Raw genomic sequence first — 25,729 nt, 5'->3', positions numbered from 1 at the left:
GCTAAGTTAGGAGAGGCTTCCCTTCTGCTGTGTGACTTGGGTCGGCTTGTTAAGGAGGCAAGAAGGTAGGGGAGGTAATATGCCCGGACATGTGAGCCCCGTGAGCCTCAGTCTACAAAGACCAAGTCTCTTTCCTGTACTGTCTCATAATGATTATTTTCCCTACATCTTTTTACCCTGAATATCTTGGCCTTGTATTTTCCAGCTCTGATATTGCCAAAGCCCCAACCAAGTAGTTAGCTCATTAGCCATTAACCAGGAGTTTGTGAAGATATAAACCTTGGGAAAATGGCGTATCTGTTGCTAGGAGTAGTGCACATATGGAATGAGTGTCTGAATGGGGTTAAAGGGTGTAGCTGTCCTTGGTCTGAGTTCCTTATGCCCTGTGCTGACTCATCAGTAATGAGAGGCTATTGGTTTTCTTGTTTTGAGATTGCTGACCATCCTCCCTCCACTCCCCACTGAGCAGGAGGCAGAGGCATTTTCAGTGTTTTGGCAAGTTGACCTCAGTGGCAGGGTATGTGGCTATTTTCTCACGGAATGTGACACTCCAGTAGGACTAAATGTGAGTGGATTCTGTAAATACCATTTCCACTGTAGTAAGGAGGTTTCTGTTGCTGATCCAATTTTATAGTGAGCTTTTTCCATTACCCAGGGCATAACAGGAATCTCGGTTCATAGGGTAAATTGGCTCTGCCCTAGTAAGGGCTTCAGTTTTGATAACTAAAAAGCAGAAAAGTTGTGGGTGACTGGATACGAAGAAATATGGGAGGAAGGGATGTATTGGTGCCAGAATCCCATTGTTGATTGAATCCCTTTACTGATGTAGGCGGTTAGAGAGCTTCCAGGAGATTGTCTTTTGCCAAATTGGCAATAGTTTACCTCTCTGAGTTCTAGGTGTAGCCCAACACTTTAACAGGTCAGGAGGGGTCTTGTACCTTATGTGGGGCAACTGTCCATCCCCTGTCAGTGGGGTGCTTGCTCACAGCTGTGATGACCTGTGAAACAAAGTCTTGGTCAGGACCAGTGACGAGGATGTCACTGATATGATGCCAAAGCTAAGTTTCTTGGGGGAAGTGTGGGGCAAGCATCTAGGTCCTCTTAGCAAAGTCCGGGTGTAAGTAAAGGCCTTTCACTGCAGTGCAGGCAGTCAGGTAAAGCTGTGCTGTTGACTCTCAAAGGTTAAGTCAGATTGTGGTTTGCTGTCATGAAAAAGTTTTAGTGAATAAAACATGTTAGCCAATTCTGTGCAGTAACTCTAAACCATTTGCCCATGTTGTTTTGAATATCATCCATTAAGGTGACAATATCTGGTAGAGATGCTCTAATGAAGAGAACAGCATTGTGTAGCTTTGTATAGTCTATAGAAGTCCAGTCATCAATAACAGCTTTAAGCACAGGCTTAAAGGAACTGAAAGGTGAGATGGTAGGAATCAGCACTTCTTCTTACCCAAGTCAGTCCTGACAGGCTGGCACCCTTCAGTGTCTTGTCTTAGCCAGCACAGTGATGTATCTGCCACCTCAACTGCATAGAGGAAGGCTAACCGGTTCCCACAGGGAACCCACCCACCAACAGTGTAAAAGCCTTAGGCTTGTTGCTGCTGACTGAAGAGGTCCATTCAATAATGGGAACAAGAACAGAAGTATTTTTTAGCAAAATGGAACTAACTTTATTTATTTATTTATTTAGAGACAGAGTCTTGCTCTGTCGCCCAGGCTGGAGGGCAGTGGCACAACTTCAGCTCACTGCAACCTCTGCCTCCCGGGTTCAAGCAATTCTCCTGCCTCAGCCTTCCGAGTAGCTGGGATTACAGGCACACACCACCACGCCTGGCTAATTTTTGTATTTTTAGTAGAGACAAGGTTTTGCCACGTTGGTCAGGCTGGTCTCAAACTCCTGACCTCAGGTGATTCACCCACCTCGGCCTCCCAAAGTGTTGGGATTACAGGCGTCAGCCACCATGCCTGGCCCTAGAGACTAACTTTAATAGTTAAGGGGCTTATTAATCTTCCTTCCAAGCCTGTCATGTCCTTGAAGGGTCCCTTGAAAGCATGAGTGCTTCCTGGGATTAGGGAGATTTGAGCATCCACATCCAACAGAGCCAGGCTGTGGTGGTTATTTTTTGGAGCCCAAACCACAGTTAATGGAAAAGGGTGATTGTCTTTCAGGGGAACCTGATTCCATGATCACCAGATCCCTGTGTAGGGCGGGTACCTGCAACTGGTGGAGATCAGGGGCAGGCACAGAAGGCGGGGATGGCTTGAAGGAGATACCATAATCTGACCCTAGTAAGAACTGTAACTGCCCCACGGGTTTCCCAGAGATCATCCAATTTGGGACCCCCTTGTCCCTTAGGTTCTAGTATAACCTCTTTTATTCATCGTGGCAGAAGCATGGTTGTAGGTGGTTTGTTTGGCTTGCGGGAGGGAAGCAGCCTTGTGGTCGATGGCAATTTTGAAGTCAGGCCCAGATAGGGAAAGAATAAGACCCTGAGATGTGGGATTAGGACATTTGAGTGGGCGATCAGAGAATTTTGACCTCCCCGCTCAGATTTCCTGAGGCCTCCTGATGGCCTTACACGAAGTATATGGGAACCTTGGCTCCGTATGACCCCAGGCCCTACTATAGCCTTTGCGAGGGGGAGGCGCGTCAGGCAGCATGGGCTGTGCCACCGTCTTCTCCCACCTGCTCCAGGGTGTCTGATGCTTCTTGCAGACAACTCTGGGTGCCCCAAGAACAGGTGAGTCATAATGATAAACAATTTATCGTCTTTTAACCAATATGTGGGGGTGTGGGTGGGCATGAGGCCAAGGGAGCATCCCTTGTCCCCGGGAGGGAAGCTTTGAATGGTGAACCCAGACTGAGGACTCTGGTCCCCACCTTGGAGCCTCCTTGCTTTGAGTAAGGCCACATTTCATGAGTTTTGGGGACCATGACCTGCCAAGGATGGCAGATAGAGGGACCCAGTCTCCTGGGCCCAGGCCTGCCCAGTTTCCTCCAGTCCTACCACCTGGAGCAGGAGGGCCCAGCACCACACTTGGCCTCAGGGCTCTTTCTCATGGGTGACCAGGTGACCACTCAGGTCCTGGAGCCTGGCCATCCCTGCCTCCTTGTATGCCTACTCCTGCAGCCTCATTGCCAAGGTGACTGGTTGCTATTCGGGCCCCCTAAGGTCACCGACTTGGTCTTTTGGGGTTTGCACAGGTCCCAAGTAGCCATGCACTGCTCTGAGAGGGCTCGCCCTGCCTTGGGCTAGATTCCAGTACTGGTCAGAGCCACAAGTGGCTCAGTCCCTTTGGTGATCTCCTTGGCTGCTGGGGGCCCCAGGCTCGGGTTGAGGCCAGATCAGATGCCTCTGGGGCTGGACCTTGTGCCGTGTTAGGGGGCTCTATCCCACAGGAGGTCAGCATGAGGACACAAGACATCCTGCTGGCTAGCCAGAGCTATGAGGATGCCACACACCCCCTTCCCTCCAGAGGCCTCCAAGTAGCCATCTTCCCAGTGGACGCTGGTTCCAGCTGGCTGAGGGGCCATCCCGGGCTTCCAGGCAGCTTGCAGGGCAGGCTGCTGTCCTAGCTCCTTCCAGACCATGCAGGTCAGTGAAACAGACAGGGATAGGACACAGGCCACTGTGAAGGGAGGTGTCTTGAGCTCTTCCTGTGGGTCTTCAGAAGGCTGGGCACAGGTTGATGATGGGCCCCAATGGGGTTGCAAGGCCAGTCTGCCCATGGCCTTGGAGGTAGCCAGGACAGATGTTGAAGGGATGGGGGCCCAGCATTCCTGCCCAAAGCAGTACTGTGGGAACCAGGGGCCCTGACATCAGGGTCTCTGGGGAGGTTTGAGACTGAATCCCATTGCAGTAACCACCAAACAACTGATGGTCTGCCCTGGGCTGGGGACAGGCTGGCCAGACCCTGAGCTCCTGTGGCCCCCAGAGAAAGGCCTGTGGCCCCAGGCTCTTTGGAGACCCTTATGCCACTAGGGGCCTCAGCCTTGGGAAGAGCCTGGCCAGGCAAGGGTCAGGGAGGACCACACTCCTGTTGTGTGGGGGCTACCCTTATGGGGAGGCGTGGTCTCACTCTTTGTCACCCAGGCTGAGTGCAGTGGCGTGATCACGGCTCACTGCTGCCTTAAGCGATCCTCCTACCTCAGCCTCTCATGTAGCTGGCACTACAGGCGCATGCCACCACACTTGGCTAATTTTTTTTTGTGGAGACGATGTCTTGCCACATTGGCCGAGGCTAGTCTCAAACTCCTGAACTTAAGCAATCCTCCCACCTCAGCCTCCCAAAGTGTTGAGATTACAGGCGTAAGCCATCACACCCAGCTGATTTTTCCTTTATTTTTGAAACACAAGAATAATTATATAATTTTCATTTTTCTAATGTCCTTGTTGAATTTTAGTATCAAGACTATTGCTGGTGTCACAAAATAAGCTGAGTAGGCTTACTCCTGTATTCTCTGGAATCGTGACACTTTATTAAGTGATTGGTAGAATTTAGTAGTGAAGCTATCTGGGCCTGGAGATTACATAATGAAAATATTTTAATTTGGAGGTTCAATTCCTTTTTAACAGTTTTAAGACACTTCAGGGGTTTTTGATTATTGCAAGTTGAATTTTTCTATGGATTTGTCAATTTTACCAAAATTTCGCATGTATAAAGTTACTTCTAATTGCCTTAGTCTTTTGAATCCTATTCATTTCTAATATTGATAATATTTGAGACTATATTATTAGGTACATACAAATTTGGAAAATTTTACCAATGAACTGAATATAATTAGAACTGAATGTGTTTACCACTAGTAATGATTTTTGCCTTGAAATTGTATCTTATACTAAATAACAGCTCTTTGCCTTAAAATCTTTTTTTTTTTTTTGAGACGAGAGTCTCACTCGCATGATCTCGGCTCACTGCAACCTCTGTCTCCCAGGTTTAAGCGATTCTCCTGCCTCAGTCTCCCAAGTAGCTGGGATTACAGGCATGCACCACCACACCCAGCTAATATTTGTATTTTTAGTAGAGATGGGATTTCACCATGTTGGCCAGGGTGGTCTTGAACTCCCAACCTCGGGTGATCTGCCCACCTCGGCCTCCCAAAGTGTTGGGATTACAGGCATGAGCCACTGCGCCTGGCCTCTATTATTTGGTATCAAATAACTACACCACATTTTCGGTTTCTGTATGCATAGTAAATCATTTTTTATCCTTTTAATTGCAAATGTTATATACATTTTAGAGTTCTCTTTGAAGTTCTCTTAGAAGCTTACAGTCTGCAAAAGATGTGGCTGGAGAAATAAAAATAGGCCATATCATGAAAACATCAGACTTTACTGAAAGCCAAGAACAAGGGCTGAGTATGTTTTCTCTCTCCACTGTGCTTGATGGCCAACATCTGTAGCAGTGTTAGTGACCCTCAGTGCTCACAGAAGAGTTTATCCACATGAAGCATAAAATAAACATTTTTAAAATAAAGGATGACTGGCGCTGGGCATGGTGGCTCACGCCTATAATCTCAGCACTTTGGGAGGCCCAGGCGGGCAGATCACGAGGTCAGGAGATCAAGACCATCCTGGCTAACACAGTGAAACCCTGTCTCTAGTACAAGTACAAAAATTAGCCAGGTGTGGTGGCACCCACCTGTAGTCTCAGCTACTCAGGAGGCTGAGGCAGGAAAATCGCTTGAACCCAGGAGGCGGAGATTGCAGTGAGCCGAGGTCGCGCCACGCACTCCAGCCTGGGCGACAGAGCAAGGCTCCATCAAAAAATAAATAAAAATAAAAATAAAAATAAAGGATGGCTAAGAATAAGTTTCTCTAGTCTGTTTTTATCCTTGAACCACAATCATCCTCTTTATTATTATATAAACTTTTAAATATTGGTATCTGATACCGTAAGTCCTTCCATCATTTCCTCTTATGCAACTGGTTCCACTTCCTTCTATGTGTTTTTATAATCGCCTTATCAAATTATTATAAGGAAAAAACACTGGCTGGGATTATATTGGGATTTATTAAATTTATAAATTAATTCCAGGAACGCTTGTTTCCTTATATACACAGCTGCTTGTGGCTCACACTCATCCTGAGGGAGTAGATGTTGGTAAACCAGCCTCATGTGCGGAGGCTCTCCTGCTGGATCCCCAACTGGAGCCATCCCTGGGCCTAGACTTCTGTCTCCCTCACTTGCAAATGAGTGCTCAGTCATATGAAGCACACAGGAGGCCCTCAGGGCAAAAGTGGCTATGTCTGGTGCTACCTTCCCCATGACCCCCAAAAACGAGGGCCATGAGACAGTGCCGCCTTAGCCATTTCCCTTGAGAGAAATGGAGGAGGAACAGACGTAAGGCAGAGCCACCTGAGGTTTTTAGAATCTATAATCTCACATACTGAACTAGTGTTTAATGGCTTTGAGAATAAAACCAAACCAAATCTTCCTTCCACTTGAGTTTCCAACATAAGGACACCTTAACTCTCTGCACTTCTCCTTGACCAGAAGGCAGCACTCGGGGAAGCAGCACCAAGGCAGGCAGTGCCATTCTGCATAGGCAGGCCTTGACTGGCAGCAGAGCTTACTGTTCTGATGTGTTCTGATGAGCACACAGAAGTTAAGGCTCACCAAGCACAGGCTGTCAATCTCCTCTGCTCAGCTGGATGTTCTCATGCTCTTGGCTGGGAACATGACCTCTGCTTTGAAACCAACTCTCACAAGGGCTAAGGGGCAGGGTGTGGTGTGGGCCCAGTGTGGGCATGGGGAGGCCTTGGAGGATGGAACCAGGCAGGTGGCAGAGGAACAGGTGGACTGAGTGGTCCTGAGGAGCAGGCAGACAGGATCAGGGCCAACTTCTCACCCCTCCGGGATGAAAGGCCGGATCAGCTCTGGGTTCAACAGCGACTCCTCAAGAGGCCGGTCCACGTGGAAGTCATAGATGTGGGGGGGCCCTGGATGGGCCTTGGGGGCAGGTCCCCCTAGACGTTGAGGAATCGGCAGCTCAGATGGATGGGCAGGCAGGGGAGCTGTGAAGAAGTACTGATGGAGGAGAGCCTGAGGGTGGCAAGTAAATAACAAGCAGAAGGAAACTAGTCACCTCCCTGTCCCCACCTCAGGCAGATGTTCCTTCATCTATGCATTCAGCTGACTCAGTGTGTCTGGGTGTTTTCTGAGCATCTACTATGTCTGAAGCACTGTTCCAGAAGCTGGGGACATAGCCGTTAATAAAACAGACAAAAGCTCTGTTTTTCTGACATAGGTGGGGATGGGGGTTAATAAACAAGATGAAGTAAAATACACAATATGTCAGATAATGATTAGTGCAGTGGAAAAGAGAAAGCAAGACAGAGGAATGAGGAATCCTGGAGAGAGGTTGCAGATCTGAAGAGTCATGAGGGAAGGCCCTCTGAGAGGTGACATTTAAGCCAAGACTTGAGACATAAGCAAAAGGGACATGAGGCTCCAGGGCAGGGACAAAAGTGTACAGACCCCTGGGACTGGAAAGGAGTGAGCACAGGGCACAAGAGCAGGCAGCATCATAAGGCGATGGCACCCAAGCATATGACATCTGTGGGCCACAGAAAGGACCCTGGCTTTTCCTCTGAGATGGAGCCACAGGAGGGCCCTGGCAGAGAAGGAATGTGTCCTGTTCTACTTGGATAAAGTTACTCTCTCTGCCAGGTGGAGAAGCGATTACATGGGATGAGGGGAGACCCAGATTCTGGGAGGTAATCCAAGAGATAAGGGTCACACGGCTTGGGTACACTGTGGACACAGAGCCCATAGGAGCTGCTGACACTGGAGACCGAGAGGGTGTATGTGAACACATGCTGCTGGTGCTGAGTGCAGGGAGGGGACAGGGACCCCTGAGAGAGACACCCTGACACGTGTCAGCCCATGCTCCTATGGTCCTCATCGTCCTCCCAGGCCTTCCAGCCATAACCAGCCTTCCTGGGTCCTCTCCTCCAGGCCGCTGCACACCATTTCTCCCTTCAGCGAACACCACCTCAAACATCTTGTGCTTAAACCTGCCCTCCACCAGGAAGCTTTGCTTGAGCCCACAGTCGGCCTCGCCTCTCTCCTGGGGCTCCCACACCTGGAGAACATGACCTCTTGTGACCATTTGGGCCTGGAGCTACCTCACCACCAGAAGTACCCTGTGGAGGCAGGTCTGATTGTTTACCCTCTGGGTGGGGCCCAGGACAATCCCTGCACGTGCCAGATGTGCAGAAAATACTTGCTAATGGAATAAAGGAATGAGTCCCCAGTGACTCTCTTACTGTATCTGCCACAGGGTCGGGGCAGCCCAGAAGCCAGCACCCTGGACATGCGCTCTCCTGTGAGTTGGGCATGCCCCTCTTGTGGGCCACTCTCAGGGGAAGTCTGGGGATGTCCAGTGAGGTCTACTCATGAGAGGCACACCTGCTCCAAGGCCCCTGTCCCCTGGGTTCCAGATGCCTGGTGCTGGTCCACGCCCATCACAGGTTCTGAGGGTCACTGACTTGATGGGGTCACGTGGCTACCAAGTACAAAGTACCAGGGCAATGGGGAGGGGAGCTGAAGGAGCAGAGACCATGGCCTCTGGCCCTACCTTGGAAGCTGCGATGCGCTGGCGAGGAGGGTAGAGGAGGAACTGACCCAGCAGGTCCAATGCCTGGGGAGAGGCGTCGGGCAGTACCTCCTCCAGGGGCACGGGCGCCTGCTCCTTAAAGGAGATCTTGTTGTAGTCCGGCAGCTCAGTGAGCTCCTGGGCCAGGGAGAAGGAACAGGGTATAATGAGAGTAGTCCCCGACCCTTGCCATGCCCTCTGCTGTTAGCTGTCAGCCCCTAACACACTCTCACATGGGGGGTGCTCTCCCACCCGTGTGTTTCCCCGACCCATCATTCATTCACTCACCCACCCCTATATTCCTTCATCCACCCCCTTGCCCTCTCAGATGACAGCTCTGTGCACAGCTTGCTAAGACACTGCACATGTGTGTACTGGGGTGAAAGGGACAAAGGACAGGACCTACCCCAACCTGCATGACAGCAGGAGGAGGAACCCCTGAGTTGGGCCGGGACAGTGGTGCCTGTCCATCAAGGGGGGTTGGGGCCAGGAGAGAGAAGGTTCAGGGGAGGGAGTGGTTACTTGCTGTTGGGAGTGGAGTAAACCTGCCCCACACCCACCTCACCAAGGGCCCCTACAAACCGGCCAGACTTGAGGGTTTGGTGTGCCCAAGATGCGAAGCACATAGCAAAGCTGTTCAATGTCGTTCTCGCCCGGGAAAAGGGGGGACCCATTCAACAGCTCCCCCATGATGCAGCCAACGGCCCTGTGAACACAGAGCCCCAAGCAGCTCAGAGATCTCCCACCATGGACCACAGACCCACCCACAGAGCAGCTCTAACACTGCACTCCAGGGCAAGGCCCCACAAGCCAGCCCTGGAGCCTCACGTCCAGAGGCCCAGTCCCTGAACCCTCAAAGCCCTCAACCCTATAACCCAGAGCAAAGCCCCAGCTGTTCCAAGACTTCTCAGAGACTCCTGCTCTAGGACGCTTCTGGGTCAGACCTGCAAACCTGCCCCAAATCTCAGAACCATGGGCACTGCCAACTATCTTCTTCCTGCAAAAAAAGCTCAGAGCTTTCACGTCCAAGGACACGGGCCTCTGACCAGCTCAGAAATACTATATTCTGGAATCTAACTCCAGCACATACCAGCTCAGACCACCTCCCCACCTAGCCCAGAAAGCTTCCCACCTGGGGCCACCATTCTCATCCCACCTGGCCCCCACCCAGCTCGAAAACATCATAGTGAGGAACTCCAACCCCAAAGTGCTCAGAATACCCCAATGGGGAAAACACCCTTAAGGGAGCCTAAACTCCCACGAGGGAAAAGACCACCAAACAGCTCAGAGACCTCAGAGCCTAGCAGAAATCCATGAGCCATGTTACCCTTTGACCACCCATGGGGGTCTCACCACAGATCGACGCCCTGGTCATACTGGCGGGCACCATACAGGAGCTCAGGGGCTCGGTACCACCTGCAAGGAAGAGGGCTGGTAGGCACTGGGCTGAGAAAAGGATGCCTGGGGAGGTGACCCCAGCCCCATGAGCAATGTCTGGAGAAAAGGCCCAGAAGCATCTCTTCCCCATGGAGAGGACTGGAAGGCATCTGGCCCTCCCTACCTGGTGGCCACCTGGTGTGTGTAGAGGCGGCTGCTGTCTGGGGAAAAGACTCGGGCCAGGCCAAAGTCCGCTATCTTGAGCTGGCCTGAGGCGCTGATGAGCAGGTTGGCAGGTTTCAGGTCCTGGGAGTACCAAAAGAAGCATCAGTCCCTCCAAATCCCCCATAGGACCTTGGGACAGGTGGGCTTGGCAGTCTAACCACCCAGGTCAGCCCTGGTCCCCGCCTCCTCCAGGGCCATGCCCTGGCCGCTTACCTGGAGGCCTTGACCAGCTCTGTCCCAACTTCTTATCACACTTTTTACAAGGGCTAGCCCCATCCCCAAGCCGAGTCAGCTCCCCAGACCCCATGTCCGGCCTATGCTGAGACTGACCCGATGCACAATGTTGTTGGCATGGCAGAAGGCGACGCCCTTGAGCAGCATCTGCAGGTAGCTCTTGACCTGTGCCTGGGCTAGTGGCCTCTGGGCATGGCGCACCACCTCGGCCAGGTCTGACAGCATGAACTCAAAGGCCAGCACAAAGCCTGCACCGTGTGGGAACACAGCCTTCAGCTGCACCACCTGTGGGCAGGACATCCTGTTAGCCCCCAGACTCAAGTCACCAGACCCTCTCTGTGACCCTGAGACCCCAGCCCATGCCCTGACAGAGGACCCTGTATCCAAAAAGAGAGCGAAGAAGGTGACATGGACCTGAGCTAAGAATCAGAGCTCCGTGCTCATGATTTGCTCTGCTCTCCTGAGATAAGGTGGGCCCCCACTCTAATTCTCCATGAACACTAAAAGAAAAGGTCTAAAAAAGGTCATTTAGTGGCACCATCTGGTCCGCCCACCCAGCCCGCCTGCCTGAAAATCATCTGGATGGTCGCACATGAAATGGTCACACAGGTCTCCTCCTGTTTCCTCTAGAGCCATTGAATCCCAGCACCAAGGAAAGGACACCAGGAATCCCACCTTTCCCAGTGCTGGGACAGCTACAGACACATCACAAACACTGAGGCCACCACTGTCAGAGGAGCCAGGCTACACAGAGCAGTGAGCTGAAAGACAGGACTCTTAATGAGCTCACAGCGCAGAGGACAATTTAACAAATAAATGAACAAATGGGATATATTCAGATTCTGTAAGTACAGGAACCAAAATACAAGGGGGCCGAGCGTGCCATCTCATGCCTGTAATCCCAGCACTTTGGGAGGCCAAGGTAGGCAGATGGCTTGAACCGAGGTGTTTGAGACCAGCCTGGGCAACATGGTGAAACCTTGTCTCTACAAAAAATTAGCCAGGCGTGGTGGCACATGCCTGTAGTCCTAGCTACTTGGCAGGCTGAGGTGGGAGGATCACCTGAGCCCAGAAGGTTGAGACTACAGGGAGCCAAAATCACACTTCTACCCTCCAGCCTGGGTGACAGAGTGAGACCCTGTATCCAAAAAAAAAATCAACAGAAATATAAGAGGATAGTGTGACTCTGTGAGTGGAGAAAAGGATACTTCTTTATTTAGGTGGGTGGGGCTAGATGAAGACCCAGTTTTTGGGGATCTGGGGTGAAGCTCTGAGCAGGAGGAAAAGCAAGTACAAGGCCCTAACGCCAGCACAGAAGGAGGCTAGAGGGATGTGAGAACATGAGGTCGTTTAAGGGAAGGATGTGTCTGCCCTGTTCTGTGCTCCTGGACCCTAGGTAGGTGCTGGTCACTGGAGCGATGCCTAAGAAGCTGTGTTGAATGAGAGAAAAGGGAGAGGCCAGCTGGAGGTGGGCACATGGTGATAGTGCTCTAAGTGTGAAGAGAAGCCACCAGGGCGCTTTATGCAGGGGAGCCAATGACTTACACTTTTGACAAAGCCCTCCGGACTGTGGCTACGGAGAGCAGTGGGGAGGCTGCCGCTGTCATTCTGATGAGTGGTGATGACGACTTGGGCAAGGAGCAAATCTAGAGTATGTTTTAAAGTTAGAACCTTCAGAATTGCTGACCAACTGGATGCAGGGACCATATCACCAGCTTCCTTATGAATCTCTCTCTACCCATCCCACACATGTCTGTCTGGAAGCCCTTTTATCTTCCTCAAAAAATCAAAATGGCCTGATTGCTGTCTTCTGATTTTTCAGGTAGTACACAACCATTTAACAGATCAAAACGCATGCACACATTCAGGTAAGACATAAAATCCGAAAGAAGAAAAAGAACAAAAGAAAAATCCTGCAGTCAGTCTTACAGTGTATTCTACCAGACTTTACAACAGATATGGCACACACAAATACACATTCACATATATATTTCCAAACAAAACTCAGATGACACAAAATTTTGTAACATGCTTTTGTCATCCAATATATCATGAATATCTCCAGGGAACAGCACAGGTAACTCAGAGGATCACAGAGACCCAACCCTGTTACTCTCCAGGGAGTCAAATACATTCTCTATTTCGACATGGATGAGAGAGAGCACCAAAGAGTAATGACGCTAGGGGTGAAAGATGCCCCTCTTCCTGTTCCAGTAGCCCCTCCAGGTACCCTGTCACAGCATGAACCACACTAGGTGGGCCCTGTTGCCTCTGTCTCTTGTTAACACATTTTAGTCCTCAGGAGCTGGGTTGGAGCTGGTTCCTCTGTATCACCAGTGCCCAACACAGGGTAGAGCCTGCGGGAGGTCCCAAGGGAAGAATGTCTGGACTCTAAATTAAACCTGGGCCAAACCCTCTACTGACTAACGGAGGGCCCATGAGCTGGTGACATAACTGACATATCCTCCTCTCACCTGAGAAACAGAGATCCTGAAACCTGCCTTGTACAGTAGTAAAGAGGTCTCAAAATGACAATGTATATAATGCCTGCAGAACACATCGGGAGCTCAATAGGTGCTAGTTACATTACAAATCACTACATGTTTTGAGAAAAAAATAAGTCGGCGAATGAATGAACACATTAAGAAATAACTAGGTAAATGAGAGTGAATGTGCGAGAAATGAAAGAATGAGGTAAATGAAGGTGAACAAGTGGACAAAAAAGGGCAAAAAAGGTTAAGGAGGCAGATGAATGAGCAGTGTGTGCGAGTGACAGAGGGAGGAAAACCCTGAAAGCTGGTGAAGGCGTAGCTGGAAAAACGAAGGCACGAGGAAGTGCGAACGAACAACGGAGAGTGAGAATACGATGCCCCCCCTCCCCTACTCACATACTGATTGTCCTCCATCTCCTGCAGAGCCTTAATCTCCCGCAGGGCCTGGTTAGGGATGCCGTCCTCCAACCGCCTTAGGGCCACCTTCTTGAGGGCAACTATCTCGCCAGTCTGCAGGATAGAAGGCAGACACTGCCAGCCCACCCTCGGCTGGGAAAGAGATGAAGGTGGGTAGGGGGAGGGTGGTTGCGAGAGAGAGACGCGCCCCCGGCCCGGCCAGAGGCCCTCCTCTGGGGTCTAGGACTAGCCTGAGACCCAGCCGCTGGGGTAGGGGACCAAGCCAGATGTGCGGAGGGAAGCGCAACGGCCCCAAACAGGTTTAGAAAATAGTTTTAAAACTGTACTGGATGTAAAAAGGGAACCGAAACAGCTTAGAGCGTTAGCCGGAGGGTGGCGGGGGACACCCCTGCCAGGCTGCCTGCCGTGGTCCGGCCTCACCTCCACGTGCTTGGCCTTGAAGACGATGCCGTGGGCGCCCTCCCCGATGCGGCCCAGGATGCAGTACTGGTCCATCCCGGTGCAGTTGGTGGGCCTGGGCCCCTGTGACCCTAAGCTTCCAAATCCCACTTCTCCGCCCCACGCCGCTCTGAGCGCGCACGCTGTTGCCTAGCAACAGCGCGGTAGCTGACCACCGGGGCGGGTCCTGTGGGACACGTCCCCAGGAGAACGGAAGCTGCGTCGAGTCATGGGGGACCGCTCCGGACTCCACTGCGCCTTTTCCTAGCCCTCCGCTGTCACGCGGCAGCAAGCTTAACCCCGCATAAAAAAACCCATATGCGGAGACCGTGCCCGCAGCAGGGCCCACGGAGCAATGGCGGCTGGCACCTCCTATCTGCCCCGCCTCTGCGTCACGTGACTAGCTGCTGCCGAAGGACTCAGCCGGGAAGGGCGGGCTCCTTCCCCGCGCAGGCCGGAAGCTCCGCACCTGTAAGTAGAGGTTCCGGCTTCGACCACGCGGAGGTGCTGATTTGTGGCTCTGCGACCCAGGCAGAATGATGAAGACAGACAGGTCCCGAGCTGCGTTGTGGAAAGAGGGTCTGTTGGGCCTCTTGTCTTAAAATGTCAGTTGGCTACGTGTACCCACAGGTTTTTAAAAGGGCGTACTCTGAAGGCCGGGCATGGAGGCTCATGCCTGTAATCCCAGCACTTTGGGAGGCTGAGGCGGGCAGATCGTGAGGTCAGGAGTTCAAGACCAGCCCGAGTTCAAGTGATTCTTGTGACTCAGGCACCTGAGTAACTGAGATTACAGGCATGTGCATCACACCCAGATAACTTTTTGGTATTTAAGTAGAGACAGGGTTTCACTGTGTTGGCCAGGCTGGTCTTGAACTCCTGACCTCAAGTGATCTACCCACCTCATCTTGCCAAAGCGCTCAGATTATAGGCCACAGCACCTGGCTGAGGCTGAGTAATTTATAAAGAAAATAAGTTTATTTGGTACACGGTTCTGCAGACTGTACAAGAAACATGGCATCAGCATGGGCTGAGCTTCTGTTGAGGGCCTCAGGAAACTTTTATTCATGGTAGAAGGCAAGGGAAGCTGGCATATCATATGGGAGAGAGGGAGTATGAGAGAGAGGGGGAGATCCCAGACTCTTTAACAACCAGATCTGGCTCGAACTAATGGCACTAGAGCTCACTCATTAATGTGGGGGAATGCACCAAGCCATTAATGAGGGATCTGCCACCATGGCCCAAACACCTCACACCAGGCCCCACCACCACCATTAGCAGTCACATTTCAATATGAGATTTGGAGAAGACAAATATCAAAACTATCTCAACAAGTTCTTCTTTTTAAGTTTATTCCTAAAAATGTATTCTTTTTAGGCTATTGTAAATGGAATTATTGTCTTAATTTTATTTTCAGATTGTCACACTATTAGTGTGTATAAATATAATTGATTTTCATATATTGATCTTGTATTCTCCCACATTGCCAGACTCATTTGTTAGCTTTAACAATTTTCATGTGAATTCCTGCTTTCTACATGCGAATTCGCATTATCTGCAAATGGAGACAGTTTTATTCCTTCTTTCTAATCTGTATGCCTTTTATTTCTTCTTCTTGTCTGACTGTCCTGACGAAAATTTTCAGTACAATGTGGAATAGAAATGGAAAAAGCAGACATTTTTGTTTTGTTCCTTATATTAACAGGAAGATTTTCAGCTTTTTTTCTTTTTTTTTTTTTTTTTAGACAGGATCTCTCTGTCACCCAGGCTGGAGTACAGTGGTATGATCATGGCTCACTGCAGCCTCAACTGCCTGGACCCAAGTGATTCTCCCACCTCAGCCTCCCAAGTAACTGGGACCGCACACCACCATGACCAGCTAGTGTTTAAAAATTATTATTTGTAAGATCAGGCACGGTGGCTCACGCTTGTAATCCCAGCACTTTGGGAGGCCGAGGCGGGTGGATCACTTGGTCAGGAGTTCAAGACCAGCCTGGCCAACACAGTGAAACCCTGTCTCTACTAAAAATACAAAAATTAGCTGGACGTTGTAGCGGGCATCTGTAATCCCAGGTATTCAGGAGGCTGAGGCAGGAGAATTGCTTAAACTCGGGAGATGGAGGTTGCAGTGAGCCAAGATTGTGCCATTGCCCTCCAGCCTGGGTAACAGAGCTAGAATCTGTCTTAAAAAAAAAAAAAAATTGTTATTTATGGAGACAATCTCTTGCTATGTTATTCAGGCTGGTCTTGAACTCCTGGGCTTAAGTGACCCTCCCACCTCAGCCTCCCAAAGTGTAGGGATTATAGGCATGAGCCACTGCACCTGGCCACTTTCAGCTTTTTATCATTAAGTAAGATGTTAGTTGTGGGATTTTTGTAGATGACTTTATTAGGTTGAGAAATATTCTTACTCTGTTGAATATTTTGTGTCCTGAAAAGGTTTTGGGTTTGTCGGTTTTTTGTGTCTTTTGAGATTATCATATAGAGTTTGTCCTTTATTAATATAGTGTACTACATTGATTGGTTTTCTTATGTTGAACCCGGTTTGCATTTGTGGGGTAACTCCCACCTACTCATTGTGTCTAATCCTTTTCTTAAAAACTACACTTGATATTTTAGAACAGTTTTAGGTTCATAGAAAATAGAGCCGAAAGTACAGAGTTCCCACACATGCATAGCACTCCATACCATCCATATCCTGCACTGGAGTGGCAGATTTACTAGAATTGATGAACCAACATTGACACTTCATTATCATCCAAGTTCCATAGTTTACCTTAAGTTTAATTGTTGGTGTCATACGTTCTGTGGGTTTTGACACAAATCTAATGGCATGTATCCACCATTATAGTGTCATATGGAATGGTTTCACTGCCCTAAAAATGCCCGTGCTCTACCTCTTCTTCCCCTTGCACCAACCGCTGGCAACCACTGATGTTTTTGCTGTTTCCATAGTTTCACCTTCTTCAACATGTCATATGGTTGGAATCAGAAAATATGTAGCCTTTCCAGACTGGCTTCTTTCACTTAGTAACGTGCAAGTTTCCTTCATGTCTTTTCATGGCTTATTAGCTCATTTGTTTTTAGTGCTGCATAATATTTTGTTGCCTGGATGTACCAAAATTTATTTACCTACTCACCTACTAAAGAACATCTTGGTCTATGGCCATACCACCCTGAACGTGCTCCATCTCATCTAAAGAACATCTTTGTTGCTTCCAAGTTGTGGCAATTATTAATAAAGCTGCTATAAAATGTGTGTGCTGGTTTTTGTGTTGACATGTTTTCACCTTATTTGGGTAAATACCAAGGAGCATGATTGCTGGAATGTATGTTAAGAGTATGTTTACTTATGTAAGAAACTGCCAAACTATCTTCCAAAGTGGATATACCGTTTTGCATTCTCACCAGCAATGAATGGGAGTTTCTGTTGCTCCATCTCCTAGCCAGCATTTGCTGTTGCCAGCGTTTTGGATTTTCACCATTCTAATAGGTTCGTAGTGATAACTTATTGTTTTAATTTGCAGTTCCCTAAAGAAATAGGATGCTGAACACCTTTTCATAAGCTTATTTGTCATTTGTATGTCTTCTTTGGTGAGGTATCTGTTCAGATCTTTTGCCATTTTTTTTTCTTTTTCTTTTTTCTTTTCAAGTCCTCACATCTCAGAGGATTTTGCCAATTTATTTTTATTTTTTATTTTTTTGAGATGGAGTCTTGCTCTGTTGCCCAGGTTGGAGTACAGTGGTGCAATCTTGGCTCACTGCAACCTCCGCCTCCCAGGTTCGAGCAATTCTCCTGCCTCAGCCTCTCGAGTAGCTGGGATTACAGGCGTGCACCACCTTGCCTGGTTAATTTTTATATTTTCAGTAGAGATCGGGTTTTGCCACATTGACCAGGCTGGTTTCAAACTCCTGACCTCAAATGATCCACCCGCCTTGGCCTCCCAAAGTTCTGGGATTACAGGTATGAACCACCGCTCCCGGACATGTTGTCAATTTTTAAATTGGGTTAAATAACAGTCCTTTGTAAGATATGTCTTTTGCAAATACTTTCTCCCAGTCTATGAATTTAATAGACTTATATTCTTATATTTCTTTCTAATATTCTTAATAATATTCTTTTGATGTAATCTTTGTATGTTGCTGGATTTGGTGTGTTTTGTTGAGAATTTTTTTCATCCATTTTCATAAAAGATAATGGTTTGCAGTTTTCTTACAATGTCATTGTCTGGTTTTTGTATCAGTGTAATACAGGCCTCATAGAATGTGTTGAAAAGTATTTCCTCCTCTTTTATGTTTTGAAAGACTTTGGTGTTAATTCTTTTTTAGACATTTTGTAGAATGCACTGGTGAAGCTATCTGGTCCTACGCTTTACTTTGTGATAAGTTTTATAATTATTAATTGTTATGTGTATATTCTGAATTTCTATTTGTTCTTCAGTCAGTTTTGATAGTCTGTGTCTTTCTACGTATTTGCTGATCGTCATTTCATCTGAGTTATCTAAAATTTGCCCATACAAGTGTTCACAGTATTCCAGTCTAACCATTTTTCTGTTTCTAAGGTAAGTAGTAATGCCTTCTTTTTTTTTTTTTTTTTTTTTGAGGTGGAGTCTCGCTCTGTCACCAGGCTGGAGTGCACTAGCACGATCTCGGCTTACTGCAACCTCCGACTCCCTGGTGCAAGGGATTCTCCTGCCTTAGCCTCCCGAGTAGCTGAGGTTACAGGCATGCACCACCACGCCCAGCTAATTTTTGTATTTTTAGTAGAGACGGGGTTTCACCGTACTGGCCAGGATGGTCTCAATCTCCTGACCTCACGATCCACCCACCTCGGCCTCCGGAAGTGCTGGGATTACAGGCATGAGCCACCACACCCGGCCATGTCCTCTTGTTTATTCTTGGTTTTAGTGATACAAATCTTCTCTCTTATTTCCTGGTCAGTCTAGCTATAATGAAGGTTTGCCAGTTTTATCAGTCATTTCAAATAACTAACTTTTGGGTTTGTTAATTCTTTATGTTGTTTTTATCTTCCCAGTCGCATTTATTTTTCCTCTAATCTTTATTATTTTCTTAATTCTGATTACCTTGGGTTTATTTTGCTCCTTTTTCCCCAGTGTCTTTTTTTTCTTTTTTTAAAAGAAATGGGCCTCACTAAGTTGCCCAGGCTAGAATGCAGTAGCTATTCACAGGTACAATCATAGCACACTGCAGCCTCAAATTCCTAGCCTCAAGTGATCCTTCCATCTCAGTCTCCTGAGTAGCTAGGACTACAGGCACACACCACCATGACTGGCCCCCGTGTCTTAAGATGGAAGGTTAGATTGTTGTTTGAAATCTTTCTTTTTTAAAAATATAGGCATTTATAGCTATAAATTTCACTCTAAGCATTCATTTGCTGTATCTATAAGTTTTGGTATTCTGCATTTTTGTTTTCGTTAATATCAAAGCATTTTCTCATTTTTCTTGTGTTTCTCTTTGACACATTGGCTATTCAAGAGGGTGTTGTTTCATTTCCACGTATTTGCCAAATTTGTTGTTGATATCTAATTTCATCCCATTGTGAATTTTGGCACTCATAAAACCATACCCCAGAATGAGGGCCTCAGAAACAACCTCAGAAGAAAAAGTTTTTCTCTGACCTTCTCCTGCCCTCCTGTCTCTCAGTCCCATTCTCCACCAAGGCTAGCCAGAGACACCTACAATCCCTCTTCCACAAGGCAGGTCATAGAAACCAGAACCCCTTTTCCCCAAAGCCAGCTATAAAACCTAAAAATATCAATCTAGCCTTTCCTCCATCTTTCTGTGTAAAAACTGGTCATAAAGGATTTTCTGACCTACCTTGTTTGATTGTAGATCTTAAGACTCCAATCCCTGCTGAGAGGACCCTGAACCAGAAGGAAAGAATGAATGCTCACAGAGACCACAAAAAATCTAGACAGTCACTGGGTTTCCCAGTCCTTTTTTTTTTTTTTTTGAGATGGAGTTTCATTCTTGTCTCCCAGGCTGGAGTGCAGTGGCGTGATCTCGGCTCACTGCAACCTCTGCCTCCCAGGTTCAAGTGATTCTCCTGCCTCAGCCTCCAGAGTAGCTGGGATTACAGGCGCCCACCATCATGCCTGGCTAATTTTTGTATTTTTAGTAAAGACAGAGTTTCACCACGTTGGCCAGGCTGGTCCTGAACTGCTGACCTCAGGTGATCCACCTACTTCTGCCTCCCAAAGTGCTGGGATTACAGGCATGAGCCATCGCACCCAGCCCGTTTCCCCACTCTTAGCATTAGGTTATACCCTTTTTGTCGGACCATATTTCCACATGGCTATTCATACTTGAACCTAAGCATAAAAATAGACAATTTTGCTGGGCATGTTGGCTCACACCTGTAATCCCTGCACTTTGGAAGGCTGAGGTAGTTGAATCCCCTGAGGTCAGGAGTTTGAGACCAGTCTGGCCAACATAGTGAAATACAACACCCGTCTCTACTAAAATACAAAAACTAGCCGGCCGTGGTGGTGGGTGTCTGTAGTCCCAGCTGCCCAGGAGGCTGAGGCAGGAGAATTGCTTGAACCCAGGAGGCAGAAAAAAAAGATAATTTCCCCTGTATCTTTAAGTCTTAAAGGCTCCCATGTACAAATCATATACCTTTCTCCTATTAATCCGCCAATTGTTGTTGTGGGAAGTCAGGGACCCCGAACGGAGGGACCGGCTGAAGCCGCGGCAGAAGAACATAAATTGTGAAGATTTCATGGACATGTATTAGTTCCCCAAATTAATACTTTTATAATTTCTTCCACCTGTCTTTACTGCAATCTCTGAACATAAATTGTAAAGATTTCATGGACACTTATCACTTCCCCAGTCAATACCCTTGTGATTTCCTATGCCTGTCTTTACTTTAATCTCTTAATCCCATCATCTTCCTAAGCTGAGGAGGATGAATGTCGCCTCAGGACCCTGTGATGATTGTGTTAACTGCACAAATTGTTTGTAGAGCATGTGTGCTTGAACAATATGAAATCTGGGCAACTTGAAAAAAGGAACAGGACAACAGCAATGTTCAGGGAACAAGGGAGATGACCTTAGACTCTGACTGTTGGTGAGCCAGGCAGAACAGAGCCATATTTCTCTTCTTTCAAAAGCAAATAGGAGAAATATCGCTGAATTTTTTTTTTTTTTTTTTTTTTTTTTGAGATAGAGTCTCCCTCTATCGCCCAGGCTGGAGTGCAGTGGTGTGATCTTGGCTCACTGCAAGCTCCACCTCCCGGGTTCACGCCATTCTCCTGCCTCAGCCTCCCGAGTAGCCAGGACTACAGGTACCTACCACCACACTCGGCTAATGTTTTTGTATTTTTAGTAGAGATGGGGTTTCACCGTGTTAGCCAGGATGGTCTCGATCTCTGGACCTCATGATCTACCTGCCTCGGCCTCCCAAAGTGCTGGGATTATAGGCATGAGCCACTGTGCCCAGCCGACCTTTTCACTCTTAAATCCAGATTTTTAATGAACAATTCTTGGTCTTAATGGAGTCAAATATTTTTAATGGAATCATTGTTTCCCTGTGTGGCTAGTGCTTTCTATGCTGTTTGAGAGTGCTGTGCTTATCTGAGGTTTTATGAAAAGGCAGTGTTGAGAGTTGGCAGGTGGATCTGCTCAAGGCTGGGAGCGAGAGTCAGTGTAGAGCCAGTTGGGCTTCAAGGCCTTTGCCCAAGACTTTCTAAAAGATGCTTTAAGGTTTTGCTATGTCAGGGCTACAAGTTCTGCCTTCGGAACTTTCCACATTCTCTAGCAACTTAAGTTCTTTTTCTTTTCTTTTTTTTTTTTTTTGTTTGAGACAGAGTTTTGCTCTTATTGCCCTTTCTCTCTAACAGGTTTGGTGGCAAACCCGTTCCTAATTGCCTGGCGTCTTGGTAGATAAAACCCCCTTTTCTTCCTGGGGCAGTAGGTCTGTCTTTGGGAATCTTCCCCTATAGGGAGCTACCCTGTTCACTGCAGCTCCAAAATGTGGGGGAAAAAACTTAAATGTCTACCAGCAGAGGAAGGAAGAGTTAAAACAGAGAGAATCCAGGAAACTGAATTCTGTGCACCCACTGCCAATGTGCTGGCAGGAAAGGATGTCCAAGAGACAAGAAAAAGTATTTTGCAGTCTAATAGATTTAGCATGCTTACCTTTTTGTAAAATAAATAACATACCATGTGTATTAGTATAAGAAAATTCTTGGCCAGGTGCGGTGGCTCACATCTGCAATCCCAGCACTTTGGGAGGTTGAGGCAGGCGGATCACCTGAGGTCAGGAGTTTGAGACCAGCCTGGCCAACATGTCTCTACTAAAAATACAAAAATTAGAGGGGCATGGTGGTGGGCACCTGTAATCCCAGCTACTTGGGAGGCTGAGGCAAGAGAATTGCTTGAACCTGGGAGGCGGAGGTTGCAGTGAGCCGAGATTGCACCACTGCGCTCCAGCCTGGGCAACAAGAGCAGAACTCTGTCTCAAAAAAGAAAAGAAAAGAAAAGAAAAAGAAGAAATAAAAGAAAAGAAAGGACAGAAAGAAAAAAGAAAAAAGAAAAAAATAAAATTCTGGAAGGGCAATATGAATAGTTACCTAGTTGGAGGGGAGGGGTTTGCTCTTGGAAGGGCAGGTACTGAGGGCTGTGGTGAGCCGAGGGGAGATGCTTCACCTTAATTTTATATCTTTAAAAAAAATTGTGGGATTATTTTTGGTTTTAACCTTGTTTGTGTGGTTTATCTTCCTCTGTAATTTTCCTAGTGAAACTAATAAAATAAAACAACGCCAAGGCAGGAGGATCTCTTGAGGCCAGGAGCTCGAGAGGAGCCTAGGCAACATAGTGCAACCCGCCTTCTCTACAAAAAAATAAACAATAATAGGGCCGGGCGCTGTGGCTAATGCCTATAACCCCAGCACTTTGGGAGGCCGAGGTGGGCGGATCACGAGGTCAGGAGATCGAGACCATCCTAGCCAACATAGTGAAACCCCCGGATCCACTAAAAATACAAAAATTAGCTGGATGTGGTGGCTTATGCCTGTAATCCTAGCTACTCGGGAGGCTGAGGCAGGAGAATCACTTGAACCAGCAAGTCAGAGGTTGCAGTGAGCCGGGATCGCACCACTGCACTCCAGCCTGGCAACAGAGAGAGACCCCATCTCAATAAAGAAATAAATAAATAAAAATAAACAATAATAAATAATAAAGCAGGGCAGGGCGTGGTGGCTCATGCCTGTAATCCCAGCACTTTGGGAGGCTGAGGTGAGTAGATCTCTTAAGTCTAGGAGTTCAAGACCAGCCTGGGCAACATGGTGAAACCCTGTCTATACTAAAAATACAAACATCAGCTGGGTGTGGTGGTGCATGCCTGTAGTGCCAGCTACTTGGGCGGCTGAGGTGGGAAGATTGCTTGAGCTTGGGAGGCAGAGGTTGCAGTGAGCTGAGATCATGCTGCTGCACTCCAGCCTGGGCCACAGAGTGAGACCCCATCTCAAAAAAAAAAGAAAACAAAACACACAAACAAACAACAACAACAAAAAAACAAACCTCACACACTTAAAACAAAATTAAGACAGGAAGGAGAGAGATTTTGTCTCAGATGTCTGCGTCCTTACCTTCAGGCCCAGTCTCTGACTTTGTTTTCTAGTGAGATAAAAAGGAATAGGCCCCCACATATCAGAGATGGATGATTTCTTAGAAATCATGACCCGGTGATCTCCTTTCTCAGGTGATGCAGGGGTGCAGGCCCTCACCTGGAACCTGAAGTTCAGGTTAAAATGTTGGCTTTGCCATTTGTGGGTAAGGTCCCCTTTAGGGAAGTGATTTTCCATCTCTGAGCCTTCACCTCTGCAAACCCAGCTCCGTAGTAATTGTTGTCAGTTTCCTGACTGTTACAACCTACAGAAAAGAAGCTAGAGAAAAGTCACAACAAACAGGAGACAAGCGCAGTCCTCCTATCTGGAGGCGTTAAAATACTTGGGTGGTGCTCAAAGGGCACCAGTGACATTTGTTTGCATCTCAATGGCATTTAAGGATAATCTATGCTGAGCAGCTTATTTTACCAAGCAGGAAGTGAGACCCAGAAAGCAAAGTCTTTTGCCAAAGAGTTCCTTAGGCAGGGGCAGGTTCCAGGACAAAGGAGAGGGTGAAAGCTGCGGGAAGCTTGTCCTTCTCTCCACTAAGGAGACAATTCGCAATCTCCAAAATGCATCTCCTTTCTGGGAACTCTTTATCTCTGCACCTTGAAAGCTATTATCTCTCCAGGTGTTCTGGGCTCCAGTAGCCTTTTCTAGATAGGTGGGGAAGAGGTAGAGAACTTAGGCCAAGACTTGTCAAGAATTTCCAAGGGCAGTTTGGGAAAAAGATGAGAGGAGTACATGAACATCTGTTCCCAGCCGGGCTCACTGACTCACGCCTGTAATCTTACCACTTTGGGAAGACAAGGCAGGAGGTTTGCCTTGCAGCCAGGAGTTTGAGACCAGCCTGGGCAACAGCGAGACCCTCATGCCCCCTGCCACCATGTCTACTAAAAAAAAAAAAAGAAAACAAGCATCTGTCCCTAGGTGGAGGAGGCTTGGTGTTTCTCTCAGGAATACCTGTTTCCATGGAAACATAGGGACGACACCAGTCCCCAGGCCTGAGTTGGCAGCACAGTTCCACTGCACAACCGTGCGGGCTGAGAGCAGTTTCAGCATCCACCCTCCTGGAGCTGTGCTGCTCAGGAGAAATATAATGTGAGCCACATATGTAATGTTACATTTACAGTAATAACATTCAACTAAAAAGAACCAGGTGAAATTGATTTTAATAGCACATTTCATTTTACCCAATATGTCAAAAATGCTGGCCCCGTGCAGTGGCTCACGCCTATAATCCCAGCACTTTGGGAGGCCAAGGCGGGCAGATCACGAGGTCAGGAGATCCAGACCATCCTGGCTAACACAGTGAAACCCCGTCTCTACTGAAAATACAAAAAATTAGCCAGGCATGGTGGCGGACGGCTGTAGTCCCAGCTACTTGGGAGGCTGAGGCAGGAGAATGGCATGAACCTGGTAGGCGGAGCTTGTAGTGAGCAGAGATCGTGCCACTGCATTCCAGCCTGGGCGACAGAGCGAGACTCCGTCTCAAAAAAAAAAAAAGAAAAAAGGTTATTTTGACATGTAATGCATATAAAAATCATTGAGATAGGTCACATTCTGTTTTCCATGGTAAATCTCCAAAATCTGTTGTGTGTCGTGTTGTCTACTCACAGCACAACTCAATTCAGCCTCGCCATGTTCAGGTGCACAATCATCGTATGTGGCCCAGGGCTGCTGTCCTGGACAGCACAGGACAAGTGAACACAAACTCCCTCCCTGCCCTTCTCCTCCCACACCTGCTAGCCTGTAAGAGGAAGAAGCAGCCCTTCCCTGGTTCACTGTGGTAGTTCATGGTGCCTGAGACAGGCCAGAATCCCAGGGCTGCTCCGAGGGAAGGAGCTTAGTCTGGGCTCTGGCCTCCTCTCTCAAAGAAATGGAGATAGGCCCAGCACTTTGAGAGGCTGAGGCAGGAGGGTTGCTTGAGCCCAGGAGTTCAAAACCAGCCTGGGTAACATAGTGAGACTTTGTCTCTACAAAACAACAACAACAAAAATTATCCAAGTGTGGTGGCACATGCCTGTAGTCCCAGCTGCTCAGAAGGCTGAGGTGAAAGGATTGCTTGAGCCTCAGAGGTCGAGACTACAGTAAGCTGTGATCGCACCACTGTACTCCAGCCTGGGTGACAGAGGAGACCCTGTCTCAAAAAAAAAAAAAAAAAAAAAAGAAAAGAAAAAGAAAAGAAAATGTTTTACCCTCATTTATTTTGTGAAAAACGTCCTTCCTTTCTCTCTCTCTCTCTCTCTCTCCTTTCTTGTTTTTGAGACAGAGTCTTGCTCTGGCACCCAGGCTGCAGTGCAGTGGCACAATCT

General features: G+C 47.9%; 1 protein-coding gene across 5 annotated transcripts; it reads right to left on the bottom strand.

Moving 5' to 3' along the window:
* Positions 1-5,827: 5,827 nt before the first annotated feature.
* CDK20 (cyclin-dependent kinase 20) lies at positions 5,828-14,168 on the bottom strand. 5 transcript variants are annotated; one of them, XM_011975192.1, is made up of 8 exons: positions 13,768-14,168; positions 13,327-13,440; positions 10,535-10,723; positions 10,164-10,285; positions 9,956-10,018; positions 9,185-9,308; positions 8,585-8,740; positions 5,828-7,047 (listed from the first exon to the last, which is right to left on the bottom strand). In XM_011975192.1, exons 1-8 carry the CDS (start codon positions 13,840-13,842, stop codon positions 6,850-6,852), a joined length of 1,041 nt encoding a protein of 346 aa, XP_011830582.1. In that variant the 5' UTR covers positions 13,843-14,168; the 3' UTR covers positions 5,828-6,849. The 5 variants fall into 5 exon arrangements, with proteins under 5 accessions (XP_011830582.1, XP_011830583.1, XP_011830584.1 ...); XM_011975193.1 differs by lacking the exon at positions 9,956-10,018 and having other exon boundaries at positions 13,327-13,479; XM_011975194.1 differs by lacking the exon at positions 9,956-10,018.
* Between the last annotated feature and the right edge of the window lie 11,561 nt (positions 14,169-25,729).

This window comes from Mandrillus leucophaeus, unplaced genomic scaffold (assembly GCF_000951045.1).
Source record: "Mandrillus leucophaeus isolate KB7577 unplaced genomic scaffold, Mleu.le_1.0 Scaffold152, whole genome shotgun sequence".
In the NCBI taxonomy this organism is placed as follows: domain Eukaryota; kingdom Metazoa; phylum Chordata; class Mammalia; order Primates; family Cercopithecidae; genus Mandrillus; species Mandrillus leucophaeus.
Note: the sequence above shows the minus strand (reverse complement) of the source record. Positions and strands in the feature narration are given on the sequence as shown.